The following is a 9,761-nucleotide window of genomic DNA, read 5'->3' as shown; positions in this document are numbered from 1 at the left end:
TAGAATCACCACGTGTGACAACAAAGGGGTGTGCGAAAGCTGGGTGCATGTGCAGAGTTGCAAGTTGCGGGGAGAAGAGCCAGGGTGAGCGTTGAGTCGCGTTTCCTGCACGGATCCCTTTCCTGTTCAGAGTCTGTACTGGCCTGTCTGCGGTGCCAACATCACTTGCCATACAGTTCTCTGCTGAAAAGGACTTTCCCCCCATCCAACTTTCACTTTTTATAGACAAATACAGGGAGGACTTAGAGAAGTGAAATAATTTGTCTCAGGGTACAGTCTTGGCCACACTGGGGTACCGACAACCAGTCCGCGGATTTTTCTCTATTGCCTTTGGGCACCGTCTAGGCTATCTACCCCTAACTCGCTCCCGGACGGTGATTTGGTTGTCTTCGGATGCACTACATCTCCCATAATGCCTCGGGCCCAGTCTCCCTCCCGCTGATAGACTGAGCACTGTCTCCTCCAGTAGGAGAGCAGAGTTCCCAGGGGCCATCCTCTACAGCCAATGAACATGGCAGAGGGCGGGCCTCTCCCGTCCATTGTTCTCTGTGCCCCACGGGCTTGAGCTGAGGTGAGTTCAGAGGGGCCGGGCGAGCCCGAGGGCGCTTTTGCGCGAGGAGCGGTCGCCTGAGCTAGACCTGGACTCTGGGGAGGTGAGCTGGAGAGGCAGGCCTGAAGTCGCGTGGACCGGGGAACAGCCCGCGGCGAGGATAACGGGCCTGCAGCCAGCTGCGGCAGCCTGCTGGGGGAGGGGCGTGGGTACCCTGTTCGTGCCCGCTGCCGGGCGCTTGGAGTTACCCGCCGGGCTCTGTGAACCGACTGGGTCTTTTCTCCCCGGCAGAGTTCCTTTCACATCCAAGCGGAAAGCGCAGGATTTTGAACTGGGAAGGGATGTTTGACCACGTCCTGTGCAGCCTCCTCATTGTACAAGTGGGGAAACTGAGGTTCAGAGGGGGCGTGTCTTGTCTTGGCTTAGACGGCGAATTGGGGGTCTCGGCACATTGTACCCGGTTCCCAATTAAGAATTCTGTTATATTTGCATTTCATCTAGTCATTTGGGTAAATACACGTTGAGAGCTTCGGTTTTCCCACTAGCTTTTCTTTTTGTTGTTGCTATTGTTTTTAGGTTTTCTTTTTATTATTTTCTTTAATAATTCCAGGGAGTGTTATTCGAGTCTTTATGATGTTATGCTTTTTGAAATGTTTTTTATTGCTTTAAAAATATTTCATTTAGTTCTTTGTAATTCTAGGTTTCTCAGTATTGAGTTGCTGACCAGGTCCTCCTTTTTACTAGTGTGTGTTTATATTTAAAGGGAATTGGGTTCTTACTGTCTATGGTGTTTTACCTTTCTGGTTTTCTTTTTATACGTTATTTTCATATCAGGAGAATTATCTGAAATCATTAATGATTAATAATCTTTGTCAGTGTAATTTTAAAAAATATTGGGCTGGTGATGTAACTCAGTGGTAGAGTGCTTGCCTAGCTTGTGTGAAGCCTTTTGGCTTAATTTCCGTTGAGCCCCTTCCCAGACAATACCACCTATTATCATGTTAGATGTATGTATGTATGTATGTATGTATGTATGTATTTATGTGATGCTAGGGATTGAACCCAGAGTCTTGCACATGCAAGACAAGTGCTTTACCACTGAGTTACTCCTAGAATACCTTTTAATATATTCTATTGTATAGAGGTGCCATTGATTTTTAACCATTTCCCTGCTGCTGGATTCCTCACCAGCTGGATGCTGGGGATTGAACCCAGGCCACTCTATCCCTGAGCTACGTTTCCCTGCTCTTTTTATTTAATTTTAAGACATTGTCTCACTAAGTTACCGAGGCTGGCCTCTAACTCACAATCCTACCTCATCCTTCCAAGTGGCTTTTACCACTATGCCCAGCACTCCTACTGCTAGAGTTTAAAGGTTATCAACTTTTTGCAATTAGAAACAATGCCATGGTTGTGTATCCTTGCAAATAAATTTCTCTTTGCAAAAGATGTTATTTTTTTTAATTAATTACTTATTTATTTTTTACATACATGACAATAGTGGAATGCATCACACTCATTATTACCCATTTACAGCACAAGTTTTCGTAACTCTGTATGTAAAGTATGTTCACGCCAAATTATGCCATTATACACGTACTCTTTTTTTTGCATTACAATTCTTTTTTTTCTTTCTTTTTTTTTTTTTTTTAAAGAGAGAGTGAGAGAGAGAGAGAGAGAGAGAGAGAGAATTTTTAATATTTATTTTTTAGTTCTCGGCCGACACAACATCTTTGTTGGTATGTGGTGCTGAGGATCGAACCTGGGCCACACGCATGCCAGGCGAGCGTGCTACCACTTGAGCCACATCCCCAGCCCTGCATTACAATTCTTAATACACATATATGCCACAATTTTTCATATCTCTGTTTGTATATAAGGTATGTTGACACCAACTTCAAATCTTCATATATATAAAAATGTTATTTTAAAATTAAACTCTGTACTGAACATGTGTAGATTTTTTTCTTGTCAACATTTCAGTACAGATAACAACTATTTGCGAAGCATTTACATTGTATTGGGTATTATGTGTAATCTGGAGACAATTTAAAGGTATACAGGAAGACATGCACAAATTATATGCAGATTCTATACCATTTTATGTAAGGGACTTGAACATTCAGATTTTGGTATCTGCAGGGGTTCCTGGAACTAGTCCTCTAAGGAATCTGAGGGACTAATGTACTTTAAAATATGGTAATGATGGGCTGGGGATGTGGCTCAAGTGGTAGTGCGCTTGCCTGGCATGCGTGCGGCCCGGGTTTGATCCTCAGCACCACATACAAAAAAAAAAAATGTTGTGTCTGCCGAAAACTAAAAAAAAAAAAAAAAAAATTAAAATTCTCAAAAAAAAAATAAAAAATATGGTAATGAGGGCTGGGGATATGGCTCAAGCGGTAACGTGCTCACCTGGCATGCGCGGGGCGCTGGGTTCGATCCTCAGCACCACATAAAAATAAAGATGTTGTGTCCACCGAAAACTAAAAAATAAATATTAAAAAATTCTCTCTCTCTAAAGAAAAATATGGTAATGATGCTTGAGATACTGCCTTCCTTTCAGTTAAATTAAAAGAGCCTCAGCATCTGATCCATTGCTAATCCTTAAGATGTCCCCATAAGAAGGATGAGTATTATTATCTATATTTATTAGGTGGTCACTGAGATCGAGTGACTAATTTGTGTGTTAGGTCAGGTCAAGGTCATTTACTCTGCAGCAAGTCTGAACTGATGGGCAGGAAAAGTCAGTCCTTTTTTTTTTTTTTTTTAGAACATTGCATTTCTGATACTTATTCTTTGGTTTTGAAAGAACAGTGTTGTATATTTTGTGCTGGTGATACTTCTTTACTTCTTACCACAGAGAAATATATTTTCAAGAATAAGGAATTCTTCTTTTAAGAGGGCCAGGAACTTCTTTTGGTTTGGGGCAGTAAGAATCAGTTGGTGACCTGACCTGGGCTGCTATGAGTTAGATTGCTTTAGGACACTTACTGATTCTGGTTCTCTGTCTTATGTCTCAGCAGGTCTTTTTGTTGAAGGAGGGAGGTGTTTTCTCAGAGAAGTGTGGCTAGAGAAGATTGACGTTCAAGGCTTAAAAGCCTGAGTGATCACCCTAGAAGGTGGATAATGGCTGCAGACACGCCAACAGTGACCACTCCTCTCAGTCCTTTGGTCCAGGTGCCGCAAGAGGAAAACAATCAGGAGGAGGAGGTCACCACTATGATCCTGGAGGATGACTCCTGGGTGCAGGAAGCTGTACTGCAGGAGGATGGCCCTGAGTCTGAGCCTTTTTCCCAGAATGCTGGCAAGGGCATCCCTCAGGAAGAGGCAATAGCTGGGGGACCACAGGGTGCACTTGGTCGCCTCCGAGAACTCTGTCGACGCTGGCTAAGGCCAGAGGTACATACCAAGGAGCAGATGTTGACTGTGCTTCCAAAGGAAATTCAGGCCTGGCTGCAAGAGCATCGACCTGAAAATAGTGAAGAGGCAGTGGCTCTTGTGGAAGACTTGACTCAGACCCTTCGGGACAGTGGTAAGATGCAGAACCTCATAAGGAGAGGGTGAAAGCACCATTCCTAGGTGGAGAAATGTGATGTTTGTGGAGGAGTAGTTGATATATAGGATGGTGCTCTCCCTCTGCTCTGTGTACATGGCAGACAGGGTGTTCATTATCCTTTTAATGCCAACATTGAGTGCAGTGGTAGCTACAAAATTTCAGTACAGGAGGGGCTTAACAGACCATTCCTGGAGCTACATTTGCACAGTAAAGCCAGTTTTTTTTACTTACACGTTTATTTGGAGTGGTTGGGAAGTGGATAGAGGTAATGGGGAAAAGAGTTGACATATAATCCTTTGCTTGGCATCTTTTCTAGGTTATATAACAAATATTCAGGTAGTTCCAGCAATTAGAAAAGAACAATCTAATTTTTTCAAAGTGATTATTTTTATGAATCCAAGATAAAAGACAAGTAAACCAGCTAATACCAAAGGACTTTCTGTGGTATAAAGTCATCCTGGACTCTGAGTAATTCCAAATTTGAACTCTTTATAATAGTTACTGTTTGTTTCCTGTGTTGCTAGTAATTTCCAAAATCCTAGCATGCCATTCAACTACTGTGTCTCCATTTGGCCTTCACTTGACAGGATGTGATTACCAAATATTTACTCCAGGTCTACCTGTGTCATTAGGACAATTTCAGGGCCCAGGGAATATAACTGCTTTTGCATTGACCAGAACTTCAGGGGTTAAGAGTGTGGAGAGGAGAGGGGGAGAGGTTAGATCAGAGAAATCTTTACAGATGACATGAAAAGTGAGGGAAGGTTGCAGGATGAAGTAGTATTTGGAAAGTCATAGGGCAGGGAGGAGGCTGAGGCAACTGAGAAGGGTGGTCTTAAGCCAAGGCTTTAAAGAGAGGGAACCAGCGTAGTGTCTTCCTTCAGACGACAGTGAGAAGGCCTGGCTGATGGGAGTGGAAAATGTGTTTTTAGGAAGTGGTAGGGATTTGGGGGAAGGGTAGATGGAGATTTGGACCGAAAGTAGTTGACCTCAGCAAGTTCTTGAACCAGTGGCCATAGGAGGAAGCTGAGTTTGGCAACCAGGATATAGGTTTGATTAGAGTAGGGAGAGCCTAGTTGGGCAAGGTGGTGTATACTGGTACTCCTAGCTACTCCCAGCTACTTGGGAGGCTGAGGCAGGAGAACTGTAGGTTCAATGGCAGCCTCAACAAATTAGTGAGACCCTATCTCAAAATAAAAAATAAAAAGGCTTGGGGATGTAGCTCAGTGATAGCACAACTATGGGCTCAATCCCTAGTAACACACACATGCACGCACACACACACATAAACACACAAAGAGTGGGAAGAGGGTAGAGACAGAGAGTAGCCAGGAAGCTAGCTAGTTATAAGGTATACAATGATGAGGGTCAGGCTAAGATATGAATAATAAAGGAAGTGGAGATTGGACACATTGGAAAAAGAACTAATGGAATAATAGTAGCAATCACTGGCATTTATTGAGTTCTTTTTGTAGGCTAGGCAGTGTGCTTAACATCTAATAGGCAGAACTCCTATAAATTTCACCAGCTTGGAAGATAAGCAGGGTTATTATTACCAGAGAGGTCAGGTGACTTTAAGATCGGCAGCTAGTCTGAGGCAGAACTAGGATTCAAATTTATGTGCCTGAGAACGTGGTGCATATTCTTAAGCATTTCATCACATATCTGATAGTGACAGTTTTTAGTGGGGTGTTGGAAGGGGGGGATGCAGAATAGGAAGACAAGGGACTAACTCAATAGCATCTAGTCTGGAGGATTTAGAAAACTGGCTGGGAGGGAAAGTAGTGGTGGTTTGAGGCAATCTCCTGGGATCAAGTAATATAATTAAAGTCATCTTCTGGTGAAAGGGACTGACAATGAAGGCCAAATGTGACCCAGTACTGCACTAGATACCTTACATGTGCCCATTTCACTAAGAATTCTGTGAGTTGGGTGGATAGGAAATGGAAGCTCAGCAAGGTCATGTTTATTAAGTAGTGGAGCTGGATTAACTCAGGAGTTTGGTAGGTCCTGTATTTTATTTGAAGTAAGTACTGGATTTTCTTTGGCCCAGAAAATAACTTTGTTTTCTTTTTTGTAGTGTTGGGGATAGAAGCCAGGCCCTTGAACATACTAGCTAAACACTTTTCCACTGAGCTACATCCTCAGCCCAATAACTTAGATTTTTATTATTTCTTTTAAGAAGGTATTCCAGTGACTCAGAGGCTGAGAAGAAGGAGTTCAAGGCCAGCCTTGGCAACTTAAAGAGACCCTATCTCAAAATAAACAACAAAAGGATTGGGGAGGTAGCTCAATGGTGGAGCACCCTGGGTCCAATCCCTAGTACTCCCCGCCAAAAGAAAGAAAATCCTTTCATTCTGTTTCTGAGTTTTGTTACTTGCTTCTTTATGGATGGGACAAGTTTGTAATGAACTTCAAGATCTCCAGCAGATACTACAGAGAGACTGAGTGCTTAGGAGAAACTTCTGGGTTGGTTATTTAGTTGGGGAGATCACAGAGCAGAAGTGATTACAACCCTCAACCCCTGGCTCATTGTAGAGTCTTTGGTGCCTTTCTTCTTTCACTGGACATCTGAAATGGGGACCCCTCTCCCCGCAGAGGAGTGGGTTTGTCCTCTGACTTCTGACTTTGAGATTGTCTTTGTTGGTCTTTCATTTATTTAACAAATTCTGCCCACTTTCCTCATAGTTGTTTACAGGAATATCTGTACTTTATTTCATCCTAGCTCAAATATTTACCCAGCACAGGACATTTCAAGGCCTGGTTAGATGGTGGTGGCTTAATGTTTGACTAATAGGCACTTCCAGATGCTCACATTTAAAGTCTTTTAATTTCAATTAAGATCAGACTTGTAGTACTAGTTTACATGGTAAAGCTCATCTCTATTTTTGAATGTTTCCCAAGGACATTTTAATCTCATACCCAGTCCTAATTCAGGCTCTTAGGATTTCTTACTTGAATTTTTGCAGCAGCCTGCAAAACTAAGTTCAAACTGAACTTGCCTTCATTCTTTTTCCCCTTTACTGCAGCTCTTCCACTCCTGCTAGGGTTATCTGCTTAAAAAATCTTCATGAGTTCACCAGTGTTTACCAAATCAAGCATGACCTCCTTGTTCTGTGTAGAACCCATGGCTCTATGTGACCTGGTCCAGTCCTCTGCAGCCTGGTTCCTTCACTGATCCCTTTGCTGTAGCCCTTGTCCCATTCAGATAAGATCTTGCTGTTTCTTGAACACAGCGTGTACTTTCTAGCATTGACTTTTGCTCCTGAATTTTTGTTTGGAATGTCTTTGTCCCATCTCTATAGGGTGAAATCCTGGTGTCCTTTGAATTTATTTATTTATTTATTTATTTAGTTATTTATTTATTTATGACACTAGGGATCAAACTCATGGCCCTGAGAATGCTAGGCAAGTGCTTTACCACTGGGCTGCATTCCCCAGTCCTGAATACTCACTCTTGGAGACCCTCTCCATAAAGTCATCCCTAATTCCTTTTCTCTCCCATCCCCAGTTGCATGCACATGGAAGTGTCTTTAATCATATTTCCCAGGAATTGGATTCTCCTTCTCTTTTGGCTTTTATCATGGTCCATCTTGTTTTCTATTTTCTATTCACATTTTCTATGTGAATACTCATTTCTTCTAGGAACCTGCAAAATCATGGAAAGCAAAGAATCTGCTTTTCTGCCTCCTCCTTTTCCTCCTTTTCCTGTCCTTTTCTTCTCTCTTGTCCTCTCTAACAGTGCCCCACAATAATGGGAATTTTGTATGTATTCTTGGGATGAATAACTGAATCCTCCCCCCCGCTGGAAGTTGGGAGAGGTTCATCAGCTCAGCCCATGAAAGAGGCAGACAGACAGCTACCTCATTCCAGCTTCATTGGTGGAAACAAGGAGCCCGACATCTGCTTTTTCTCAAGAAATCCAGGCTAAGCTTTTATTTTAAAGCAAAATGGGGTCAATCTCAAATTCAGCAACATATAACCAGGGATACTTCTGAATCTGCAAAAAGGAATAAGTAGACTTCAGTTTAGACCTAGGGAAATACTCAGGCCAGTAGATAAGTCAGGCAGCTTAGTCCTGTAAAGGAGCACTTACTCTTAGCCTTCAGGGTTTTCATTTAAGAATAAAAGCTATATTTAATCATTTGTTTATATTCAATCAACCCAATGAATGTTATCATTTGTGTTAATATGTTTTTTAAAATAGGATATTTCTGAGTATGAAGGTGTGTGCTATTCCCACTTCTTAAACTGCAAAGGCTCATGAAAATAATTTTTACCTGACCTAAATATAAACCAATAGGTAGTCCTTTCATCTGTTGTTATCTATTCTGACTGCAGGCATTGTGTTTGAGTTGGACAGCATTTATTTGAATAGGCAGTTTTTGAATTTGGAAACCTAGATTATGGTGAATCCACACTGGTAGGGGAGGACATTTTCCTGAAGCTCTCTGGGGTTGGGGGTATAGCTCAGTGGTGTAGAGTACTTGCCTAGTAACCCAAGGCTCTAGGTTTGATTTCCAGCACTGGAAAAAAGAAAAGAAAAACTTAAGAACTTCACTGGCAAGCCTCAGGAGAACATCACTGCTCCTGTGGAGATTATTTTTCCAGTGACTTAGCCTTTAGGAGAACATCACTGCTCCTGTGGAGATTATTTTTCCAGTGACTTAGCCTTTAGGTTTATACTAGCTGACCACATCATTCATGTCTGCCTGCTGTGTTTTCAGTCTGCTGGAGTCAGTTGAAAGACCACTTATAAAAAGTCTTAGTAACTCTATTTTTTGGTTACAGGTTAACTGTTGTAAAAACCAGAACACTTCAGTTTTTTTTTTTTTTCCTGAGTGATATGGGAAATGATAACCCAGATTTTCTAGGACAATTCTGAATTTTAAATATTTGTCTTTGTAAATCATCAAAACCAGCCTCACATTTTAATAAATTAGCAGCTAACCCATACCATTCATACCTGTAAGCCTGGGGCAAGGAATCATTTATCAAATTGTATTTCCTGATTTGGGGTCCCGAAAATTTATAGAATTGGGACAGTTTGTCTCTGAACTACTTTTTTTTTCTCTTTTTTTCTTTGGTGCTGGGAATTGAACCCAAGGGCACTCAACCACTGAGCTACATCCCCAGTCTTTTCTACTTATTAATTTTGAGACAGGGTCTCCCTAAGTTGCTGAGCTGCCCTTGACCTTGCGATCTTCCTGTCTCAGCCTCCCAAGTTGTTGTTATTGGTGTGCTTCTGGGGCTCGGGTTGTAGCTCAGCACTAGCACACTTGCCTGGCATGTATAAGGCATTGGGTTTGATCCTTGGCACCACATACAAATAAATAAAGATATTGTGTGTCCATCTCCAACTAAAAAAAACATTTTTAAAAAAGGTGTGCTTCTGCACTGCTAATTGCTTTACCCAATTTCATTCAACTTTTTAATATGAGGTAGCAGAAAAACACCCTCAGGGACCAGGAGATCAGTGAATTCATGCAACAGTGGCATCTCTCAAATTGCCCCAGACATCAGGGTTTTTGCATCATTAAGATTATTTATTTATTTATTTATTTGTACTGGAGATTGAACCCAAGAGCTCTCCACCACTGAGCCACATCCCCAGCCATTTCTATTTTTTATTTTGAGACTGAATCTCACTAAGAT

General features: G+C 41.9%; 1 protein-coding gene across 1 annotated transcript in view; it reads left to right on the top strand.

The window, feature by feature from the left end:
* Nucleotides 1–548: 548 nt before the first annotated feature.
* Nucleotides 549–9,761, top strand: part of Zscan2 (zinc finger and SCAN domain containing 2) — a 29,521-nt gene continuing 20,308 nt past the window's right edge. Inside the window, exons 1-2 of the mRNA XM_026388250.2 lie at nucleotides 549–571; nucleotides 3,574–4,082. Coding sequence (XP_026244035.1) covers nucleotides 3,677–4,082 — 406 coding nt within the window. The 5' untranslated portion in view covers nucleotides 549–571; nucleotides 3,574–3,676. The remainder of the gene's footprint in view (nucleotides 572–3,573; nucleotides 4,083–9,761) is intronic.

Source organism: Urocitellus parryii, chromosome 6, assembly GCF_045843805.1.
Source record: "Urocitellus parryii isolate mUroPar1 chromosome 6, mUroPar1.hap1, whole genome shotgun sequence".
In the NCBI taxonomy this organism is placed as follows: Eukaryota; Metazoa; Chordata; class Mammalia; order Rodentia; family Sciuridae; genus Urocitellus; species Urocitellus parryii.
This window is presented reverse-complemented; position numbering and strand designations above follow the sequence as displayed.